General features: G+C 56.0%; 1 protein-coding gene and 1 non-coding gene across 2 annotated transcripts in view; one reads left to right on the plus strand and one right to left on the minus strand.

The window, feature by feature from the left end:
• The first annotated feature begins 1,416 nt into the window (after positions 1-1,416).
• SPG7 (SPG7 matrix AAA peptidase subunit, paraplegin) overlaps positions 1,417-23,853 on the plus strand; it is a 30,872-nt gene continuing 8,435 nt past the window's right edge. The window contains 9 exon segments of the mRNA XM_060129686.1: positions 1,417-1,615; positions 3,752-3,854; positions 5,154-5,243; positions 12,140-12,381; positions 14,612-14,751; positions 15,753-15,855; positions 16,958-17,083; positions 17,344-17,506; positions 17,738-17,911. Coding sequence (XP_059985669.1) covers positions 1,433-1,615; positions 3,752-3,854; positions 5,154-5,243; positions 12,140-12,381; positions 14,612-14,751; positions 15,753-15,855; positions 16,958-17,083; positions 17,344-17,506; positions 17,738-17,911 — 1,324 coding nt within the window. The 5' untranslated portion in view covers positions 1,417-1,432.
• LOC132510541 (U6 spliceosomal RNA) lies at positions 3,423-3,529 on the minus strand. Its single transcript, XR_009537345.1, has one exon. It is a non-coding gene; the product is annotated as a U6 spliceosomal RNA (small nuclear RNA).

Consider the following 23,853-nt stretch of genomic DNA (forward strand, 5'->3'; position numbering starts at 1 on the left):
GAAGGCAGGCAGTCCAGCTGTGCAGGACAGGGGCAGCCCCCTCTCCACAATCAACCACACTCGAGAACCTGGCTGCCAGAGGGGGGACCTATAATCAGGACGCTGCATTAAAAAAAAAGTCCCTAAACCTTTGCAGCTTCAGGACCGACGGGGGGGGGGGGACACATATGACCTTTACAGCCATAGGGCGAAGAGCACAGGCCCTGAAACCAGTCAGACCATCTCTGAAACTCTGTGCCATTAATTCTTAGCTGTGACCTTGGAAAGGTTACTTTGAAGTGTTCTGAGTCTGTTTCCTTATCTGTAAAATAGATGTAAAAGCATTTACTTTGCACACTTGTGAAGATTAAAAGAATGTTTGATACACAGTCAGGCACTAGCTGGCCCTCAGTAAGACTGGTTATCGTCTAATGACCTTAGGAATTTGGGGATTATGGAAAAACACACAAACAAACTTAAGTCACCATAACACAATCAGCAGTCTCAAGGCTAAGGGTTCAAGCACCAGACCTCCGGGGGGCTGGGAAAGAGGCGGGGACCCTGGGGTCCGGAATCCCAGGGATAAAACCACAGCCCCCCACCCCCACCCCGCCTCCCAGGGATAGAGCGGACTAAGTCCCCCGGGCTGTGATCCTGGTCTCCAGAGCTGGGCACGACTTCCAGAGGGAGTCAGCCTGCCTCCAGGAGAAAATAACAGTGGACGAGATGGTTACCTCTCCAAAATTAAGCATCTGTAGGCCAAGATTGCCAGCCGCCTGCGCCAGGGGGCTCAGATACCCTCTGCTGGAGTCCTTGCTCTTACCCTAAGCCCCTTCCTCGTCCGCTCCGTCCGCAGGACCCTCCGGGCACCACCCGGGCAGGCTCTGCGGCCAGAGCCCGGACCAGCGAAGCCCTCCTCCCCTCGGCAGCACCCTCTTCGCGCCCAGACCGCGCCGGGGTCCAAGGGTCGGAGTAGGGGTTAGGGTCCAGGTCTGAGGGTCGGAGTCGGGGTCAGGATCCGGGTCTGAGGGTCGAAGTCGGGGTCAGGGCCGCGGGCGGCCCTGCCATCTGCGCACGCTCCGCGCCCCTCGGGCTCCCTCGCTCGCTCTGAAGTCCCGGGACCCGCTGCGCCAAGTCCCTACGGGAGCGGCGGCTCGGCGCGGCGTTCCGATGCCCTCCTTGGCTTCAGCTCTACTCGAGGCGCTCCGCACAAGGTGGCACCTCAAACCGCTAGAGAACTCCAGTCGGATTAGGGGTGCCGCTGAGGCCGCGTGCGGCGCCGGAATCCGCGAGCAGGGGACTGAGGCTTGGCAAGCTTGACCGCGCAGGTGCCGCAACGAGGCCCGGACAGCGCAGGCGCTCGGAGGAAACCCTCCACCACCACCCCGCCCCGCCCGACCGCGCAGGCGCCCCGAAGAGGCCCCGACCGCGCAGGCGCCGCTTGTGAGTCAACATGGCGGCTGCGTGTCTGCTGCTGCGGGCCCTCCGCCTGGGTCCCGGGCCAGGGCCGGGGCGGCTGCGGGGCCCCTACTCTGGCTGGAGTACAGGCAGCTCCGCCAAGACCGGGTGGAGGTGGCCGTATGTTGTCCACAGGCCTCTCATGGGTGTCGTCGGGCCTGAAGGCCGAGTCCTGCAGGTAATGTGTGGGGAAGATGCCCTCCCGCCGCCGGGTCTTCGTCGTCCGAGAGGCCGCTCCGGCCGGCACCCCGGGGGAGGAGCGGGGGCCGAGGCGGGCGGGCAGCCCGAGGGAGGGGCGGGGGGCGAGGCCGCACAGTTCCTGCTTGGACTTTTCTAGTCCTTGTTTCATGTGTTGGTATTTTCTGCCCGTCTTCCTGGCGTTTTGAAATTGAATCGAGTAAGAGTTTCATCAATTTCTGGCAGAGAACTATTGGCTCATATAGATCAGATCCCACCCAGATGAATTCCAGCACCTTCCAGATGCTCGAAGTGGGCTGTCAGAAAGTTTTTCGTGTGAGCAAAGTACCTTGCAACTGTGTTTTACTTTTGTCGTGTAGCTTGACATGTTATGGATTCAAATTCAGAGACCCTCTGTGTGAAGGGTGTGTTCCAGGCACTGTTAATGTTAACATTTCACTCTGAAAACAAAGACCCTAAGTTCTAAGCTGAAAAATCAGCCTTTTTCGCCGATTTTTTTTAGCCCTCTCTTAGGACCTCGACTCTCACATTTTAGGTTATAATGTATTATTGTTATTGTATTTTACCATAACTTGAGAACCAATTTCATATCATAATCCTATTCTAGATTCCTGGCCACATTTCCTGAGTCTGAGGACAACTATAGCTGCATTACACTTGTTTTTGTTTTTGCTGTTTAGTTCTATTGAGAAGGAAAATCATAATTTATTATTTTTAATCAGATTCTTTGATTATTCTATGAAAATAAATAAGGACTGAAGTAGGCAATTCACACATACTTGTTAAGTCTAAACAGATAATTCACCAGTGGCTATAATAGTAATTAAACAAAGTCATCTGGTTTAAACAAGCAGTGTTTAGAGCTGACTTTGAAGAATGACTTTTTTCCCCCCACTCGATCTAACACGCTGACGTTTCTCAGTTACTGGGCCCAGTCCACACTCTATGGTCCTCCCTTATATGCCTCCTGGTCATCACTGAGCCAAGAATAGTGGTATTAATTAAATGGGACAGTAATTGTATGGACGAGGAATTTTTAACCTGCTGCTAACAGGAAATTACATGTAACGTACTCCTTTAGTAAGGAGTTACTTTTCTCTGTAATAACAGCAGACCAAGGATGAACTAAGGGGAAAAAAATTAAAAATAAATAAGTAAATAAAACAGAAATGAAGAAATTGCCGCCACAGATATAGAAGAAATTAAGATGCACCGTTGACCATAACATAAAACACATTCAGGCGGGAAACTGGTGGACTACCTGGGAACGTTCTACAAGGAATAGTCGTCTGCAGTTGTGGGGAGCAAAGGGTTTAGGCAGCCACTGTGGCCTTTGCTCCTTGGGTCCTGCAGGACAGTTGTGAGCCTCGGCTCACAGAATGGCAGCCAGTGTTCCGCACCTTGAGTTCAGCATTTCTTTGACTTGCTCGCTTGCTTTTAAGCTTTTTGTTTTGTTTTTTAATCAACATCCCCATTTTATTTTAGTTAGTTTTTTTAAACTATTTTTTAACATCTTTATTGGAGTATAATGCTTTACATTGTTGTGTTAGCTGCTGCTGTATAACAAAGTGAATCAGCTATATGTATACATATATCACCATATCCCCTCCCTCTTGCGTCTCCCTCCCACCCCTCTAGGTGGCCACAAAGCACGGAGCTGATCTCCCTGTGCTATGCGGCTGCTTCCCACTAACTATCTATTTTACATTTGGTAGTGTATATATGTCCATGCCACTCTCTCACTTCGTCCCACCTAACCCTTCCCCCTCCCCGTGTCCTCAAGTCCAAAAAATATGGAACACTTCACGAATTTGCGTGTCATCCTCGCGCAGGGGCCATGCTAATCTTCTCTGTATCGTTCCAACTTTAGTGTATGTGCTGCCGAAGCAAGCACTGCTTTTAAGGTTTTGACGTTGTTGTTTGTTTTTTCTTTTGATGTTATGTTAAAACTTTGCAGTAATGCTCAGACTATTGCTTCACATTTCAGGACGGTGTTAATATTACAAGTGAATAAATATCAGAGCTTTTAGGAAAGACTGTGCAGCAGGGAATTAGTCTGCATTGCCTGGGGTGCTGTGGTGTTGGTGGGACTGATTCTCTCTATCGCTCTTTGCAGAGTTTCCAGTTGCGACTGCTAACCCCTACATTTGAAGGGATCAGCAGATTGTTGGTGAAACAGCATCTCGTCCAGAATCCAGTCGGACTCTGGAAACTCCTAGGTGTGTATCTTTTGAAGACAGAGGTGACAGGCAGAGCCTATGGCATTTGTGAGTAAATGCAGAGAATGTTGCTTGTTTGACGTCATCAGAAAAACGAAATCGCGAAGAGGACCTTCGGCTGCTACTCGCTGTGAGCCCTCAGATGCTCTGAGATGAGGTTTATGAGGAGGAAATTTGTCTGAGGTCTGAACAAGCCATTTTTGCTTCTTTTGAGTTGTCTCTCTCTTTTTTCTCTTTAATTCTGGTAATAATTGGGCTGCTTGACAAAGGTTTTCCACGTGCTGTAGCCAACTCCAGGAACGTTTAGTAAGGAGCTGCAAACTGGCTGTGTATGTCTTGCGTACAGAAGGCAAGTAAACACAGCCTGCAGATAATGTGCCTTTACACTGGAGTCGCACCGTCTATTGAGATCTTGTGGCATCCGGCTGTCTCTTTTGATCTTAGGTCAAAGGACCATAAGGGTTGACACCTGTACTTTTACTCCCCCCTTTATTCAGTTGGAACAGGGAAAAGGCGAAATCTCCCACTGCTGCATACGTACCCACCCCCGGTCATGGCAGCCTACACGTGCCCCCAGCGGCACCGCCGTCACCTCCAGACACCCCCGTGTCAGGTGGACATCGAGGCAGTTTTATTTGTGATTCTCTTAATGTGTGTGAAGAAAGGTGCAGCCAGTCACGTTGTGAGACGCTTTCCCCCGTTTTAAGCAGTGGTTGGTTCAGACCTTGGACAAGTCAGAGCCTTTGGTGTGAGGAGCGGTCCGGGGCGCGTCTGGGTGAACGTGGTGGCCCGGGGCCGCTGCTGCTGCATCGTGCGGAAGCCGCTTCCCGCTGTTCATTTGTTTAAATTCATTTAAAGTGACTGCATGTCAAGGGCTTCCCTGGTGGCTCAGTGGTTGATAATCTGCCTGCCAACGCAGGGGACATTGTTGTGGCCCACGGGCCCAGCCGCTCCGCGGCATGTGGGATCTTCCCGGACCGGGGCACGAACCCGCGTCCCCTGCATCGGCAGGTGGACTCTCAACCACTGCGCCACCAGGGAAGCCCTGTGTTCATCATTTTTGTTCCCTCACGTTGGCTCATTTAAATTACAGAAATACTTACTTCAGTTGAAGTAGTTCATTGTTTACAATGAGTAGCTATTAGAGTAAGAATGATTACCCCAGCTTCTAGATCCTGTGCACGTAGCTTTCAGATAGCTTCTGTTTTGTTTTGGTTGTCTGGGAATACCCCTTCTCCTGAGGGTTCCCCTGTAGTTGCAAGCCTGCTTGTTGTTAAACACTTTCCCTCTTCCTCGCAGGAGGCATGCACTACTTTAACACCTCAGGGTGGAAGCAGAAGACTAAAGGCAGCGATAAAGCCAAGGGGAGGAGCCCTGAAGATGACGAAGGTATATCCATGAGATCTTAAGCGCTGCCTGCACATGTGTGCTCTAGTCTAAGGAATAGGAAGCCCATCCTGAGATCACACCTGCCCCCCGTCCCTAATGCAGTTGCTGGATTCTTCCTGCCCATCCTTTTAGGGACGGCATCATCAGCACCTGTGTCCCTTGTTCAGGGTACCTGAAGGCGGGTGGGGCTGCTGTGCTCTGTGTGGAGAGGGTGGACCTTGGATCCGCCCTGGACTCAGAGCTCTGGGGGAGGAAGGCTCCAGGACTCCCCGGCCGAAGCCCTGCTCTCGTGCACACCTGACTGGTGTTGGCACTGCCTCCAGGCCTGAGGAGCAGCCCCAGAGGACAGGATGGTACGGGGCATGACCTTGGGGAAGGAGTGGGGCCCCAAGCCCCGGGGCACAGCGAACTCACTTGCAAGTCTCCTCTGGACTCTGGAATTAGGACTCGATGATTGTGTGAAGGGGAGGGAAATGAAAAGGGAACTTTGGACTGAATTGACCTCTAAGATGACAGCTGGCTGCAGGCAGCTGATACACATGGAACTAGCTAGGCCTTAGGAATGGTTGGAGCGTGCCCAGCACTGTGCTCAGTGATTTGTGCACTCTCTCTTCAGAGTGACCCTGTCACTGGCCCTTTCTACATACGAGGACGCTGGATGCCTGCTCTTTGCCTGGTCCAGGGAGGGACACATGCGTGGGGTTGTGGCGCTGATTTTGACGTGGCTGCAGAGGGTTGTGCGGGACCCGAGGCCCGGGGGCCCTGGAGGAGGTACTTTACCCAAAGGCCAGCCATGCTCAGAACCAGGCTCCTGTGAGCCCCAGACGCCTCAGGGGGGACGGCAGCCTGAGAAACGCTTTCTTTATCGGACCCTGGGCCTGTCACCAGAGCTGCACACAGACTGGTCCCGTTCCCCAGGCCTCATCTTTCCAGAAGGGCGCAGCCACCCTGGCAGCTTAGTTGGAACAAGACGGCTTCCCGACCAGGTTTTGGTAACCGTGGGGAGGACCTTCCTCCCTAGTCTGGTCCAGAAATGTCTTCAGGAGCTGGGGGTCTGGAGGTTCGGCCCCAGAGCCCCCTGGTTATGGGGTGAAGCCCCTTGTGCTCGACTTTCTAGGAGGGGCTGCGTTTTCCTGATGCTCATGTCCATCCTTCGCTGGCGGCCCCTTCGTTTACCTTGAGAGGAGCTGTAACTTTCCATTGGTCTCGACTCCCATAGTGCCCTTGACTGGGTTCAGATTAGACGTTTCTGGCTGTCGACCTCCTGGCTGCAGGCTCAGGCAGTGTGTGTGCTGCAGGCCTCCTTCATCATCACCCCGGGGGAAAGCCCCCAGGGGACTTGGCTCTTCTTGTTTTTTTCTTTTTATAAATTTATTTATTTATTTTTGGCTGTGTTGGGTCTTCATTGCCGCGCACAGGCTTTCTCTAGTTGCGGCGAGCGGGCTTCTCATTGAGGTGGCCTCTCCTGCTGTGGAGCATGGGCTCTAGGCCCGCGGGTTTCAGGAGTTGTGTCATGTGGGCTCAGCAGCTGTGGCTCGCGGGCTCTAGAGTGCAGGCTCAGTAGTTGTGGCACACGGGCTTAGTTGCTCCGTGGCATCTGGGGTCTTGTCAGACCAGAGATCGAACCCATGTTCCCTGCATTGGCAGGTGGATTCTTAACCACTGCGCCACCAGGGAAGTACCCCGATGCATTCTTTTTTTTTTTCTTTTAATTTATTTGTTTATTTGGCTGTGCTGGGTCTTAGTTGCGGCATGTGGGATCTTTTAGTTGCGGCATGCGGGATTTAGTTCCCTGACCAGGGATCGAACCTGGGTCCCTTGCATTGGGAATGCAGAGTCGTAACCACTGGACCACCAGGAAAGTTCCCCACCCCACCCCCATGCATTCCTAAGCATTTCACTGCATGACCTTTGACCATGGGTATTTTTCTTTTTTATTTTATTTATTTGTTTATTTTTGGCTGCATTGGGTCTTTATTGCTGTGCACGGGCTTTTCACTAGTTGCGGCGAGCAGGGGCTACTCTTTTTTTTTTTTTTTTTTTTTGCGGTACGCGGGCCTCTCACTGTTGTGGCCTCTCCCGTTGCAGAGCACAGGCTCCGTACGCGCAGGCCCAGCAGCCATGGCTCACAGGCCCAGCCGCTCCGCAGCATGTAGGATCTTCCCGGACCAGGGCACGACCCCGTGTCCCCTGCATCGGCAGGCGGACTCTCAACCACTGCGCCACCAGGGAAGCCCAGCAGGGGCTACTCTTCATGGCAGCGCGTGGGCTTCTCATTGCAGTGGCTTCTCTAGTTGTGGAGCACGAGCTCTAGGCGTGCAGGCTTCAGTAGTTGTGGCTCATGGGCTCAGTAGTTGTGGCTTGCGGGCTCTAGAGCACAGGCTAAGTAGTTGTGGCACACGGGCTTAGTTGCTCCACGGCATGTGGGATCTTCCCGGACCACGGATCGAACCCATGTACCCTGCGATGGCAGGCGGATTCTTAACCATTGTGCCACCAGGGAAGTCCCCCCCCATGCATTTTTAAGCATTTCACTGCATGACCTTTGACCATAGGTATTTTTCTTTATTTTGCCTACTTTTTTTTACCGCCCCCCCGGCCGCACCGTGCGGCATGTGAGATCTTAGTTCCCAGACCAGGAATCGAACCAGTGGCCCCTGCACTGGGAGGGCCAGGGAATTCCCTCCTACAATTTTTTTTGATACTATGTTTTTATATTTTTCCTACAGTTTCATTGGTTTTGTCAGCAGTTCCAGGTCTCTTACTCCACACGTTTCCATGTGAATTTACTTTGTAGATTTTCCTTCTTCTCCCTTCCTGGGGTGTAGTGCTGGCAGTCCCAGCTTTCCCTGAGGTTTGTAGGCACCTGACTGTTGAAGGAGGTCCCAGTCAGGTGCCCTCTGCTCGGCGTTTGGCAAGTAGCACTTTAATAGTAATAACTTGTAGTTTATCACCGAGATCATAGTTTTCCTTTAAAGCTGATTGTTTGAACACATGTGTCTTCATGTTCTGAGATATGTGATGTGTCTTCAAGTGTGTCATTCATTTCAGAGACGTTCTGAGCTGGAGGAGGAAGGTGAGGGCTTTTGCTTCCTGAGAAAATACGGAAAAGAAACCCTGAGGAGGCGGATACTGGCAGATGTGAACGTTGTTTCCTCCCAACAAGTCAATGCTGGGTCCAGTAACATGTAGTTTAATGGAACAAAGTAGGAAATCCAGAAGCAGAGTCTAGTTTGTCTAAGAATTAGCAAGTAACTAAAGTGGCATTTCACACGGTGGCAGAAAGGGTGGATTGTATGAGAAATGGTTTGGAACCGTTGCTTAGTTGTTTGGAAGGAGATTAAATTAGACTCTCATTTCATATACCAACATAAATTCTGAGTGGATTGAATCATTAAATTTAAAAAACAGAATTGGAAAAGAATTAGGAGAAAACAGAGAGGACCGTTCCTTAACTTGAAACGGGTAAAGCCTTTTCTTAGAAGGAGAAGGTAGGTGGGCCGGAGCAGCTTCTGCGTCTGCCTGGCCCGTGTCCCATCGCTCAAGCTGGTGCATGGTCCTGCGGATACTGATTCTGGGAGGAGTGGCCATGGCCACTTTCTTTCTGCAGCTTCTAACCTGCCGTGGCTGCGGACACGTGCTCCCCCCGCTGAATCCCATCGCAAGTTACCATGGGGCACTGTAGCGCCGGGGACCAGAGGCAGAGTCAGTCTGGAGAACGGGTCGCGCCGGCTCCTTCCCTCCGCCCGTGCCACACACCTGCACGCCTGGCGCACACCCGATGAGGTGGCGGCCCTGGGCCGGGTCTGCGCCTCCCCGCCTCCTTCATGTGCTGGTTGTATATTTGTTCATTTTGGGGTGAACTGTAGCTTGCCTCTAGAAAGCGGGATAAAGTTCATGTCCGTTATATTTGCATTAGACGATAATTGCTTGCTAAACCAAAGGTTTTTTTTCCATGAGGGCATCTTCTGGACTGTGAGGGAATTGACTGGCCCGTGAGCTCTCAGCTCTGTGGACTGCATGCAGGCAGCACAGCCCAGCGTCCCGCTCAGACCTGCCCTCTGAGAGCCTTGAATGAGAAAGGCCAGTCCTGAGAGATTATATACGTTCGCTTCTCCAAACCCAAGATTACAGAGCTGGAGCACAGATTAGCGGCTGGAGCGATGGAGTTGTCGCGGCTTGACTGGTGACGGATACGCAGGCGTTGGCCTGTGGTGAAATTGCACAGAACTGGGGCCACACAGGAGCGCGGTCGCCAGGGGTGGCTGTGTCAGTATTGTCCACGTTTGGGTTGTGATGTGGTTCCCGGTGTTGTCAGATTGACTGTTGGAAGGCCCTGAGCCCAGTAGACACGGAAGAGGGGCCTCTGTTACTTCTCACGAGTACGTGGCGCCTACAGTTACCTCGTCGTGAAAGGTTAACGAACAGCGATGGCTGGCATTTCCAGAACACGTTTTGTGGACGGTGCCCCTTTATCCTCTGTGAGGTGCACCTCGTCTCCATCTTCAGGTTTCTCTCCGGGCTGAGGGTCAGGACCAGCCCCGTGGTGGTATTAACGAGAGCCGGGGTATCGCCGCATCCTCCCAGCGTTCATGGCACAGTGCTCACGGCTGGGGTGAACAGCTGGAGGGCTCCTGCCGTGGTCTCCTGCACGTTCAGCAGCGTCGTCACTCGTTCATTTGTCTTCAGGTGGCTGGTTCAGGTGACTCACCGCAGCAGCTGACATCCTCCGACCCCCAAGAAGGACTCGTGGGACCATAGTTTTCCAGCGGTCCCGCAGGCTGCTGCCCAGCGGGTAGACAGTCTAACGGCTTAGGAGGCAGCAGCCTTTCCTGGGTGCCCCAGGCAGTAGAGATTTTGAGGTGACCCTCAGCTCTCCGTGAGCTGGATATACGAGGAGCAGCCGGTGGGAGGAGCTGTGCTCACGAAGGCGGGTTCACCCCCCGCAGACAGGGCACAGGCAGAGGCGCCAGTCGGCAGCCTCGTGTCCCCGAGTCTGTGGGGATGATGGACTTGGTGGGCAGGAGACGGGGCCTTCGGAGTGGAGGGAATGTCCTTTCTGCCCAGGGTGTTCACATGCCTTTTCTCTGTAGAGTCTCAGGGTCAGATCTCGTTTCATCTCCTAGAGCTCAGGAAGCTTCCATCTGCTTAGCCCATCCTACGTCTCACTTCCGTATCTTCCCTTACTGCTTTCCCGTTGTCCTTCTTGGAGCGGCCCTCATGATCTCATACCTGGTCAGTACTACGGATACATGTTTTGTTACATTTGGCTTCCTTATGTTAAAGTTTCAGAAACAGAACTAGTTCAACCAGTTCAGGCTGGCGCGGCAGGGCTGTGGGGCAGCACGGCTGCCAGGGTTGGTTGCCCCCCACTGGGTTGTTAGCAAGGCTGAAGGTTAAATATTTGAGAGAGACGGCTTCTCACCTGAGAACATGAATCTGCTGTCCACAATCACAAGTGGTCACCTTTATGAGCTTGAAATATCGGATACACTGTCGTAAGCTATCGTAAGATGGGGTGATACCTAAAATGTACCTTCGTGTTTTCAAAATGGCTGCTGTGACGGTCTCTCAGGCTTCAGCTTTTTCCTTTTATTTATTTTTTATTTTTTAAATATTTATTTGGCTGCTTCGGGTCTCAGTTGCGACACGCGGGATCTTCAGTTGCAGCATGTGGGATCTAGTTCCCTGACCAGGATGGAATCTGAGTCCCCTGTGTTGGGAGCGCGGAGTCTTAGCCATTGGACCACCAGGGAAGTCCCTCAGGCTTCAGGTTTCTAAACCGATTTAAAATGCTTTCGAATTCTTCCAGGCCGCCCGTTGGAGAAGCAGGTGGTATGTGTGGGTGGCTGCACCTCCAGGCTGTGCAGAGGGCAGGGGGCCCTGAGTCCCTCCACAGTCTGTCCTTGGAGAGGTGACCATGGCCAGCTCTGCTGTGTGTGCCGGCATGGCCTCTGGGGAGGGTGAGTGAACGGTGGAAGCTTTGGTTGCTGAGACAGGTCTGTCTTGGGCAGAGCTGGTGAAGAATTGTACACGCATTTCTCAAAAGGCGTTGTTAACTGCAGGTCTTGCAAAAGCTGCGTGGAGTGTTAGGAAGGATGGGCCCACCCTGCACAGGTGAGCGAGGCCGGGTTGTTCCAGGGCCTCCTGGGGTGTGGATGAGGTGTCCGGTGGGTGCAAGGACTGGGGAGGTGGGCTCCTGGGGGCGGTGGGCTAGTGAGACCATGTGAAGTGCTGGGACAGCACCGTGTCAGTAAGACGCAGCCCCTGCCCCCGTGTGATTGGTGGGAGGAGCACTGTGGCCTTGCCTTTGCTGGGACTCTTTCCCAACTGTGCTGTGCGCTGGAGGGAGGTGCCGCCCCCAGGAGCTCCTATGTCAGGTGTGAATCCGGGGAATTTATCTCATGGTTCTGATAAAGAGCGGGTCTCCAGACTGTTTTACACTTCGAAGTGTGCTGTTTGTCCAGTGTTCTGTGATGAATGCTGTGCAGCTCGCTTGAGTGTCAGTCCCAGGTGGTTGTGTGGGGGGAGGGCAGGTGGTGGTGGAGAGGTTGTTGTTAACAGGGACCTGGGCGTGAGCCACAAGCACCGGGGCTGGGTCGGTATCTGGTCGAGCCTGGAAGGCCAGCGAGGGTCGTAGTGGGGCAGATGTGCTGTCAGTGAGATGTGGCGCCACTGTGGAGCTGCGCTGGTCCTGGGAGGCTTTTGACTTTAAAAATGGTTTCATGTTATCCCAGCAGGTGGGACCCCAGGAATGGGATGTTGGTGACCTTGAACGGCGTGTAAGGAGTCACTGTGTTGAAGCATCGGCTACACTGGCGCGGGGACGTCGAGCCCCCTGACGTGGGGGGCGGGGACTCCACCCTGGTCTTACACCCGCCCCCCCCACCCCACAGAGGCGCGGCGGCGCCGGGAGCGCGAGGACCAGATGTACCGCGAGCGGCTGCGCACGCTCTTTGTCATCGCCGTGGTCATGAGCCTGCTCAACGCACTCGGCTCCAGCGGCGGCAGCATCTCCTGGAGCGACTTCGTGCACGAGATGCTGGCCAAGGGCGAGGTGCAGCGGGTGCAGGTGGTGCCCGAGAGCGACGTGGTGGAGGTGTACCTGCACCCCGGCGCCGTGGTATTCGGGCGGCCTGTGAGTACCGGGCCTGGCGGGGTTGCTTAGAGCAAGCTGTGAGTGTCTTGATTTAAGGAGGAGGCCTGGAGGCTTTGAGAAGGGGGCGAGGCAGTGTGGTCCCAGCGGGGTCTGTGCAGAGAGGAGGTGGGAGGGCGACGGGGGCTCTGGGCTGAGGGAGAGGGGGCAGCGGGCGTCCAGGCTCTGGCCGCGTGTGGCTGGCTGGAGCCCAGCAGGTGGGGGAGGGAGGGGCTGGGGCTGTGCTGGTGGAAAGCCCTTGGGGCCGGAGTAGGTGGCTGAGAGACCAGTGGGCAAGGGCCGGCCCTGGGCAGGAGCAGGAAAGAAAGGGGGCGGAGGAGAGGGGCCCTGCGAGGGGGAGGGGAGGCTGCAGGCTTGTGCCAGGTAGAGGGTTGGGCGTCAGGGAGGGGGAGACACGCCCAGCAAAGCAGGTGGGTGGGCGCAAGGAGAGCTGCTGTGTAGACCCTCCTGTGAGGAGGAGTCACTGTCCCGCCTGCCTTCCCATCTCCGACCCCTCTCATTTACCCCCAGGAACACGACGCCAGCCTGAGGCCCTGGAAAGGTGACATCCATACCAGAATATTTTCTTTTTTCTTTAATATTTTATTTATTTATTTAGCTGGTTGTACCGGGTCTTAGTTGCGGCAGGCGGGCTCCTTAGTTGCGGCATGTGAACTCTTATTTACAGCATGCATGTGGGATCTAGTTCCCCGACCAGGGATCGAACCCGGGCCCCCTGCATTGGGAGTGTGGAGTCTTATCCACTGCACCACCAGAGAAGTCCCCCAGAATATTTTCTAACACACTTACCCTGTTTGTGTTTCCCAGGTGCCTCTATACTGGCCTGAGAGCCTTTTGTGCTAATACTTTTAATCCAGGATCCAATCAAGGATCCTGACTTTAGCATCCTTCCCGTCTTCTGTTAACAGTTTAGACAGTGGGAAAAGCAGGCACCTTTCTCCACGCCAGGAGACAGGGCTTTCTGGTTGCGCTCGCTCTGCTCGCGGGAGCCCAGGTTTGCTCCTGTGGGCGGAGTGCCTGCTCCCTGATGGCTCACTCACACGGTGCCCCAGAGCGTGCCCCGCGGGCGCCCCGGGCGCCGCTGTGCTTCTGGGCTGGGCGGGTGCTGGGGTGAGGGGGCTCATCCTGCCCGAGCAAGCGCCCATGGGTGCAGCCCAGCCCTGCGAGCCTCTCCGTCTGCACAGCTGGGGGGATGGTAGAAGTGAAATTGCAGTGCGCTTGCGACGCCAGGGGCAATGGTGGCCGCGGCCGGCCCCAGGGTGAGGGGCCTGGCTGCTGCTGCAGCGGCTGACAGGGGCCCGGGGATCAAGGCTTCCCAAGGCGCGGGGCTGGGGGGGCTTCTGGGGTCACGCCTTTTGCCTTTGGAGGTTGAAATAGAAAGAGGGTCCTGTCTACGTTTCTCCCTTGCATCCAAATTGGCCAGGGCAGCTGTTTGAGTGATCAAGGATCGATGAAGTTCAGACCAAGGGTTTGGGGTGCGTTAGGTTAATCCAGCCACTGAGGCCAAGAGGCGTTCCAGTGCAAAGCTTGGTTGTGACTGGTGGGTCCCCTGTGTGCCCTCCATCTGGCCTTCTCAGCCCACAAAGTGGAGCCTGACCCGCAAGCCTTTCAAGAGACTTCAGAGCGGGGGAAATCTGGTTGCTCCATTTAGATTCCGAGCGTGTGCTTAGAATCTGAGCCTGGAACAGTTTAACTCTGGAAAGCATGGGCCCGGCTGCCAGAACCATGACTGACGCGGGACTGGGGTGGAGGTGATGAGACTGTCCCACCAGCTTCCGGGAGACGCCGCCTGCTCCCTATTCCTTAGTCTCTCGTCTGCCTGAGGACGGAGGAGCGCACTCGGTTGACGTCAGATCCAGCCGATGGTTAAACAGGGACCCTTCTCAGGGTGACTGTGGGTTTGGTCCGGCACTGCGGGTTCCTTGCCGACGCTCTGCTGTGCCCTCAAGCGGAGTGCGACCCGGGTGCTGAGTTGAAGATGCACGTGCTGCCCTTCGTTTGCTTAAAATGTTTTTTCGTGAACGTGTCACTGTAATTGTGTTTGAGAGAACGAAAACTCCCTAGACGTGGAGAGGGTCTCTGAGTGGCAGGCCTCTGCTTCTGAAGTCCTGCAGTTGTCCACACACTGTGGCTGGGGCACCGTTCTCTGTCCTCAGGGTCAGTGGTCTGACCTGTACATCATTCTCGCGGTCCCTCTGCTTTCTGCCCCCAGCGGCTGGCCTTGATGTACCGAATGCAGGTGGCAAATATCGACAAGTTTGAAGAGAAGCTTCGAGCAGCTGAGGATGAGCTGAATATCGAAGGCAAGGACAGGATTCCGGTTTCCTATAAGCGGACGGGATTCTTTGGAAAGTAGGTTGGTCATTTCTGTGTGCCTCTAAACTAAACCAGGCTTGACTTTGTAATGTGAGAAACAAACCCCAATAAAAATCTCACACTGGCTGTGCCTGCAGTGAGCTGGAGCCCCTCGTGGGAGGCGGGCGCGTGAGGGGTGGCGTGAGGTGGGCCAGCTTGGAGTCACTTTTAGGCACCACTTCCGCTGTGGGTGGTGTTTCCGAATTCAGCCCAGGTTGGGTTTGCTGTTGCCTGCAAACAGGAAGGTGAGGCAGGAAAGGGAGAAGCAGGGTGTCCAGTGGAACTTCTTGGTTCCGTGCTGAAGAGAGACATAGAGACCATGCAGGGCCTGTGGGTGGCAGGGCCTGCAGACTCCTTGGTGGGAGCACATTCATCAGCGGGTCACAGGCCATGTATCTGGACGCTACTGTGTGCAGAGGTCTGCGTCCCCTCGTGGTGACCAGCGGCGACTGTGAAGTGCTGTGTGTCTGTCCCACAGCCTCTGGCTCCTGAGGGTGCAGGGCCCCTAGGCTGCACCTCTGCTTGTTGTAGGGAATGGGGGGGCACACCTGGATGGGTCCCCCTCTTCATCTGGGGGGTGATGCCCTACGGTTTTCTCTCTTCACTGTTCCACCGATTTTGCCTTAGTGACCAAAATTGACGGCCCACTTTTGAAAACAAAGTACGTGGAAGGTGAAGAGCTGCTCTCGGCAGGCATGAGTTACCCGGGGCTCTGGATGGCGGGGGGCACTCTGGCTTCATGCCACGGTCAGGGTCTGCGTGCCCAGCGCTGCTGTGCTCCGGGTCTGAGGCTTCGGGAGCACTTGGCGCAGGAGGAGGGGTTGGTGAGAATGGGACAAGGAAACCCGTTTTCAGTGCTGGTTCCACAGGTTGATCTCAGAGTGAGGGAGCCCTTCTCATCTTGGGAGCGTCTGCGGGCCCCAGCCTGTGTGAGGCGTGTGTGTCGGCTGCCCGGCGGCCGGGCCTGAGGCTGTGCCCCCCTTTCTCTCTCATGCTAGCGCCCTCTACGCCCTGGGGATGACAGCCGTGGGCCTGGCCATCCTGTGGTATGTTTTCCGTCTGGCTGGAATGACAGGACGGGAAGGCGGATTCAGTGCTTTTGTAAGTTGTACTTACCGTCTCCCCGAGCTTGTGGTCCTGGGGTTCGTCTGTTTGTGCTGACCCTTTCCCGTCACCTGCAGGATGAGTGCACAGTGGACGTCCGCCTGGACGTCGTCCGGCAGCTCCTCTTTCCTTCCGCTTGGCTGACCTGGGGGGCGTCGCACTGGCTCCAGCTGAGGCCTCGCTCCCGGCACGTGGGTGGCCGAGCCCAGGGGTTTCCGCTGCACTGTGTCCTGCGTTCTGCACTCTCAGCTGGACCTGGCTCTCTGGGGGGTTTCCCCTGCTAGCCGAGACAGCTTTAAAGGTTGTCTGGAAAAGGGCGACCTTTATGGACTTCAGAAGTATTCTTCTGTTGTCATGGCATTCACTGTAACGTGCACTTCCCCTCCCCCTCAAGTCGTACCTGGCCTGTCAGCCGCATCAGCAGAGGGCCGCGGAGGAGCCCCTCCTGGGAACCGGCCGGGGGGACAGAGCGCCCCAGTTTCCCCCGGGACTGGGGCCCTCGGTAGCTCAGGCCGTGCACGCACACTGTCAGCGGCAGCATGGTGTCTCGTGGGGTGCGCCGGACCTGGCTCAGCCAGTTTGGTAGTTCTTGCACACTGTGGGCTGTTTATCGTTGTATTTAGATAGTGCTGGGGTGAATCCCACACAGCTGCATCTTTTGAGCCTGTCCTGAAGGAGATCGTGGCCGAGGTTGAGCTCCTCGCCAAGAGCTTGTCTGTCCAGCCAGATTGCGCTCCAGAAATTGACCAAGCAACTTTTTTACCACCACTCCCCGGAACTGCGTGTCGTTACATAACTTTTATAATCAGAAAAAGAAGTCACACGGTAGTGGGGAAGGTCACACGGAGAAGTAAGATGGCTCATGCAAAGACGTTGAGTCACCTAGTTGACACGGGGAGTGTTTTCCTTTAAGGCAGATTTCTGGGCGCCGGGCGGCTTTCTAGCTGTCAGCGCCCTCGTGTGTCTGGACCGTGCCCTTAGCTGCCGTCTGAGTGAGTGGGGATGGTGGGGCAGGACGTGCAGGTGAGCCGGCGCCCAGGGCTCCTCCGCCATGTCCTACTGGGCTGCACAGGGCTCCGCCCTTTGTCTTTCTGCCCAGAATCAGCTTAAAATGGCTCGCTTCACGATTGTGGATGGCAAGACGGGGAAAGGAGTCAGCTTCAAAGATGTGGCGGGAATGCATGAGGCCAAGCTGGAGGTTAAGGAGTTTGTGGATTATCTGAAGGTGAGTGGGTGGCGGTTGCGGCGCAGGGGGCAGGGCGGACTGCCTGGCCGGTGCCGCGCTACACAGTGAGCCCCCTGCTTGGCCGGCACCTAAGTGGTGGCTTCCGTGACCACGGTGCCCTGCGCTGCCTGTCACCCGTCACCGCAGAGCACTCTGCTTTCCCAGAGCCACGTGGACATCACCCGAGGCCCCCGACAGTCATGTCCCGAAGGTTCTCTGGAGCGCCGGGGGTCAGTGCGTGTCCTCTGCTGCTTTTCTAGAGCCCAGAGCGCTTCCTTCAGCTCGGAGCCAAGGTCCCGAAGGGCGCACTGCTGCTCGGCCCCCCCGGCTGTGGGAAGACGCTGCTGGCCAAGGCGGTGGCCACGGAGGCCCAGGTGCCCTTCCTCGCGATGGCTGGCCCGGAGTTCGTAGAGGTCATTGGAGGTGGGCCCCCTGACCATGTGTCCAGGGCGCACTCCTTCTGCAGTGGCTGGTTGCCTTAGGGGGTCGTGGGCGTGGAGGGAACGGGGCGCTGACGTTCTGGGGAGCCGTGGTCTGGGGGGTCCAGGAGGGAGTGGGCCGGCACACGTGCAGCAGGGTCCGCCTGCTGGGGCTTCCCCGAGAGCAGGGTCCATGCCCCTGACCTGCCCGCTTCCCCATCCCCTGTGTCCTCAGGCCTCGGCGCGGCCCGTGTGCGGAGCCTCTTCAAGGAAGCCCGGGCCCGGGCCCCCTGCATCGTGTACATCGACGAGATCGACGCCGTGGGCAAGAGGCGCTCCACCACCGTGTCCGGCTTCTCCAACACGGAGGAGGAGCAGACGCTCAACCAGCTGCTGGTGGAGATGGACGGTGAGCGCTGCTCGGGCCGGGTCGCAGGGCTGCTCGTGCGCCCTGAGGGTTTGTCAGCACTGGGAACTCTTCCTCCGGCAGGTGATCACCAGAAACACAGCTTTCACTTTCCCAAAGTCAGGGCAGCAGTTCAGAAAGAAAAAGGAAGAAAGGTGGGGATGCCGTGTCGGGCTGGGTCACGACGGTGGTGGTCAGTCTCAGAGGAGCCCAGGGAGTCTTGCTGCTGTGAGAGTCTCTGTGCCCGGCGTGGGTGCGGCCGGTGCCTCAGATGCACGGCCGGGGGTGCTGTGTCTGCTGCCCTTGAGATGACCTGTGGACTGGCTTCCACACAATTTCTTTTTCTTTTTAACGGAATTGGTTTTTTTTGAGCTACTCCTGTAAGATCCTCTTTGGAGTGTGTGTGTGTGTGTGTGTGTGTGTGCGCGCGCGCGTGTGTGTAGATATTGTGTTTGTTTTCATTGTGGTAAAATATATGAAACATAAATTTTACCGTTTTAACCATTTTTAAATGCAGTGTTTAGTGGCAGTAAGTACATTCCCATTGTTGTATGACCGTCACCACCATCCGTCTCCAGACCTTTCTCATCTTCCCAAACACAAATTGTCCCCATTAAGTACCGACTCGGCATTCTCCCCTCCCCCAGCCCCTGGCCCCACCATCCTCCCATCGGTGTCTGATTTTAGTGGGAACGTACAGGGTTTGTCCTGTTGTGACTGGCTTATTTCACTCAGCATCATGTCCTCAAGGTTCACAGGGTCTTAGCTCCCTGACCAGGGATCGAACCCACACCCCCTGCATTGGAAGCACAGTGCCTTAACCAGTGGACCGCCAGGAAGTCTCAGAATTCCCTTCCTTTTTAAGGTTGAGTAATGTTCCCAGGTGCGGATGGACCACGGTTGGCTTGTCCGCTCGTCTCTCGATGGACTCTGTTGGCTGTTGTGAATGATGCTGCTGTGAACATGGGCACACAGATCTCTTTTCAAGTCCCAGCCGCGTAGGACCCAGTTTTAATTTTTCTTTCATCAGAATTCCAGTGCTGTTTTAGGTATTGTAGGTAAGGAAAACACTTTTTTCTCAAAGTAGTTTTCGTCTAAGAGAACCATTTATTTGTGTCTTTTAAAAAATATTTATCTTTTATTTTGGCTGCGCCAGTCTTAGTTGCGGCATGTGGGCTCTTAGTTGTGGCGTGCGTGAGGGATCTAGTTCTCTGACCAGGGATCGAACCCAGGCCCCCTGCATTGGGAGCGCAGTCTTACCCACTGGACCACCAGGAAGTCCCTATTCGTGTATTTATGTTCCTCTTTAAAGTATTCTCAGCGTTTGGGATGGTGGATCTGGTGGCCAGCGTGTGGGCAGTGGAATCTGATTGTGTGTGGCTAAGGGTGAAACTTTTTTATTTAGCCTCTCATTTTCAAAGAGTTTCAGACTTACAAAAACAATGGAAAAGCAGTCAGAGTTCCTATGACTATTCCCTTCCCCACGCAGCCCAGAGGCCGACGTGGATGAGGCCTGACACAGGTGGCCAGCAGCTGCCTCTGGCCTGCAGATGTGCCCTTTCTGGCCCAGGGTCCAGCCCAGCCTCGCGTTGCTTACTTGTCCTGTCTCCTTGGTCTCCAGCCTGGGCCTGTCTTTATGTCCTTGTCCTCGTGACTGTGGCACTTCTTCCAGGCCAGGCCCTGGAAAGGATGCCCCCTGTGAGGCTGCTGTGTCCTCCGAGTGAGGTTGAGCCCCGCGTGTGTGGCAGGAGCCGCTCAACAGCCTTGGTGGCATCACTGTGCACGGCGGTGCCCCCGTGCCCCGACTCTGGTGCTGGGACGCGGGCCTGCAGCGCTGGGCAGATCGGGCGCTGATGCAGGGGAGGCATTTCGTCATCTTTTCAGATGTGTGAGAAATCAAAGTGTGGTTTCTCACGGCAGAGGAAAGGGCTGCCTCGTTAGGTCCTGAGGATGGTTTGCGTCTGGAGCTGCCCCTGGCGACCTGCGTCTCCCTCTCGTCCGGGTGTCCGTCAGGATGGCTCAGGGACTCTGCCCCGTGGTCAGGGTCTGAGGAGCAAGCTTCCTGGGGAGGACATGCCTGGGAACTCGGTGTCTGTGCAGCTGAGATGAAGCTCTGGGGGTCGCTCCCTGGAGATGGGCCCTCCTCTGGCCCCTCACCCACCCCCGCTGCTCCCCGCTCTGAGCAGCCCCTCCCCGTGTGCTGGGCTGTGAGCAGCTGGACCCTGAGCGCCCCGTCTGGTCGTCTGCAAGTTAGACTCCGAGTCTCCAGAAACCCCGTCGCGGGGTCTGATGAGCGTGCTGTCGGAAGTGCTGCATCTCAGCCGTGGGGAACCTTGGTGATGCCGCGGGACACGGCGGAGCGTGTCTGGAAGCCACCGTCAAGCTCCACGGCCCTGGCGGCCGTGCCAGACTCACGTTGTCCTGCGGCCGCCCGCCCGAGTGCTGGCCCCGGGGGCTTGTGGGCCATGGGGGGACGCGGCGGGGTGCGCGCCCCTCCTCCCCTCCCGTCCTCCGAGCCGGGGTTTCCTGACGTGTCGAGTAAGGCTGATGCGCGACCTCACCCATAGTTGTGACCGTGTGTGCGTGACGGTGGGGCTCCCTCGTGGCCCGCTGTGGCCGAGCACCTGGGCCCCGGGAGCAGTACCCCCCTCTCTCTGCTCCTGCTGCTTTTTGCGCTTGAAGCCAGAGACCACCCTTCCGGGTGATGTGCACCCCCAGGAAGCGTTCCCAGCTGGCGCCTTCTCTGACGGGCCCCTCTGTGCCGCCAGGAGAGGAACAGCTTCCACCGGCTTTGCTGCAGCCGTGGGCCCCCCAGGACCCGCCCCCCAGGCCGTGGAGCACCCCTCAGAGGCCCTGGCAGGGCTGGACCGCCGCCCGCGGGCCTTTGTGCACAGACACAGCTGAGCATTGAGGAGCCTTTGTCACCCCTCAGGGAGGAGCAGTGTCTGCTCATCCAAGTGCAGCGCATGCACCAAGTGCAGAGCATGCAGTAGACCTGGTGCCGCAGTGGGAAGCCGGCAGGGGCGGGGCGCCTGCGCTCCCTCTCACAGCCCAGTGGGCGCAAGGAGGCCTTCGCTCCTCGCCCCCCACCGTGGGCGTCTCCGTCCACACCCCCGTGGCCTCGATTCCGCCTGGAGTCTGTAGAAAGGCCCGGGTACCTAACCCCCAAGGACCTCCTGTACAGCGCAGGGAGCTGTAGTCAGCATCTTGTAACAACTTCTGATGGGAAAGAATCTGAAAAAGAATATGTATACGTATATACGAAAGAATAGTTGAATCACTGCGCTGTGATTCAGTGCTACACCTGAAGCACTATAAATAAGCTATACTTCATTAAGAAAGCGAAAATTAATTAAGGAAAAAGAGGAAACCGCAGGTAGCGCTCACACGGCCTTTTCCGTGTTAGTCTGTGACCCGTGTTAAGTGAATTTCTGTGTGAGGTGTGAGGCTTGGTCACAGCTCACTTTGTGTGTGGACGTCCAGCCGCTCCAGCACCTCTTGTTGAAGTGCTGTCCTTCCTGCGCTGAGCCTTCAGCGTTGCGTGAGCCCAGCCGGGCGCCTCTGGAGAGCATGTTCTCGGCCCCCGGCTGCTGGTCCACGACTCTGTCCTCCTCACGCACACGTCCCTGTTACTTAGCTGAGCACTCATACCTGAAGGTAGAGTCATTCCTCTCACTTCATTCAAAATAGTGGCAAGAGCAGACGTGGGGAGGATGTGAAGAGACTGGATCCCAGGTCTGTGCGTGAACGTGGACTCTGATTTGAGTGAAGCAGCTGTGATGACGCATCTGTGAAGCAGCAGGGGAAGCGAACCTGACCCCCTGCGGCGGGAGAGGGAGAACGTGCAGCCTCCCGGGAGACAGCTCGGCCGGCTCTGAACACGCTGGACACACACGGCACGTTGACCCGGTGTCCGCAAAACACGCGTGCACCAGTGTTCACTCGCTTGTAACAGCTGAAACCTGGAAAGAGGCCGTGTGTTCTGCGGTGGGTGCGTGCCTACGCCCTGATGTGTTCTCATGGGGGTACCAGGCAGCAGTGAAGAGACGCTCGCTGTTGTTATGCCCGACTGCCTGGCTGGGTCTCGGGGTTTATGCTGAGTGAAAAGGCCAGCCTCAAAAGGTTACAGGCCGTCTGCTTCAATTTATATGAGACCGTGTAAATGACAGTTCTGGGAAGGAGAACACGCGAGTGGCGAGGAGGGGACGAGGCTGTGCAGGGAGATCTTTGTGGCGGTGGGATCTGCCTCCGTCCGGGGTGGAGGCCGGGCACCGCGCAGAGAGATGCGTGCCCGTCAGACGGGGTTGCGGCAGCTTCGGCTCCACGTGGGAGCAACCTGACACGCAGCCACGGGGACATCTGTACAGTTTCTGCCACTTGCGGTGTGGCCAGAGCTATGCCAGTCCCTGCTTGCTGACGCAGAGGCCATGGCCGTCCTGCGGGAGTCCCCGCCTGGAGCTCTGGGCTCACGCTCACCCTGGCCCGGCTGCTGCTTCCTTCTGCACCCGTTATTCCTACTGTTTTTCAACATTATTTCACTGTTGTATAATCTCAGGATTCTGTGTTCACAGCCCCGGCCTATGGCAGGCAGGCGTTTGGGGAATCTGAGTGGGGAGCCCCGGCAGGTGTCCCAGGTAGCGCTCTGGGACTCGAGGCGGAGGGGCTCCTCCATCCCCAGGTGTCCCGGGAAGTGGACCCGGCCAGCTCTGCCCAGGGCCCCTCCCTCCAGCAGGCGTCTCATTTCCATTTCAGAGTTTCGCTTTTCCTAAAATTGAGCATAGGCAATCGGGGCAGAGGGGCTGGTGCATCACGTATGCTGGGTGGTGCTTGCTTTTGTCCGAGTTTATTTCAAAAGTCTGAGTTATTTTAAGATGCTGCCTTTGTGTTGGGAAGCAGACGCTTTTCTGCACTGTCCACTCTCGAGACGTGAGTGGGCCCAGGCTCCATGAGGTGTCTGGGCTCACCACATCCCAAAATGCAGAGCCCAGGCTGGGAGCCTGGTCTCTGGGAGACATTTCTTTGAAGTTCTGGAGTGATTTCCTTGGGGCTGGGTGTGGTTTGGGCTGTCCTGGTGGTGTCAACCCCTGGGCGAGGTGGGTGCCCTCCCTGGGTCGGGGCTACCTGGGCCCCTGGCCGCTGTCCTGGGATCGTGCAGTAGAGTGAAGGACTCTGATTTCACTTCCGTTGAAAGACTTTGTACAGGTGATTTGAAATTGTATTTGTCAATGTCAGTTTATTACAGATTAAGTTAGCAAAAGATGGATCCTGGCATCTTTATTTTTTAAACTTTGTGTCATGGAACTTTTCCGAAGCTGGGGAGAGCCTGCTTTGAGTGCCGTGCCCCAGCCCAGCCTCGGTGCCTGTCGTAACTACGGCCAGTTCTGTCTGCCAACACCCCTGCCTCTTCCCCCGTGGGTTAAAGCAGACCCAGAGTTCTGCACCTTCACTAGGAGAAATAACTCCCTATCACTGTGACACTTGTTCTTACTAGCATCTAACATCCAGTCGGGGTCAGATCCCCCCGGCTGCTTCGTGGGGCGTTTTTGCAATTGCTTTATTCAAATTAGCGTCCAGCCCAGGTTCACACATAGGTGTGGGCCGTTAGTGATGGTTTCTGGACTTGCTTTTAAATTCTCATGAGAGACCTGGGGCCCTCAGTCCCAGTGTTGGAGGGGACATGTCCCCGATGTCCCTGGCAGTGGTGTGGGGAGGTGCCCCTTGCACCCCGGGAACACTCTTCCTGCAGGGCTGCTGTCTGGATGTGGAGGATGGCCTTGGAGGGCAGAACCGAGTTCTGACCTGCGATTCTGCCTCTGGGCCGCGGCCTGGGAAGGAAGTGGTGGGTTCTTGCTCTTGTGGTTTTGGTGGAAGCGCTCAGGAGGGACAGGCCCGGGTGGGTCCACAGCTCTGCGTTCAGGTGCCCCGCCTCTCCCGCCCCATGTCCC

Source organism: Lagenorhynchus albirostris, chromosome 19 (genome assembly GCF_949774975.1).
Source record: "Lagenorhynchus albirostris chromosome 19, mLagAlb1.1, whole genome shotgun sequence".
NCBI classification, from domain to species: Eukaryota; Metazoa; Chordata; class Mammalia; order Artiodactyla; family Delphinidae; genus Lagenorhynchus; species Lagenorhynchus albirostris.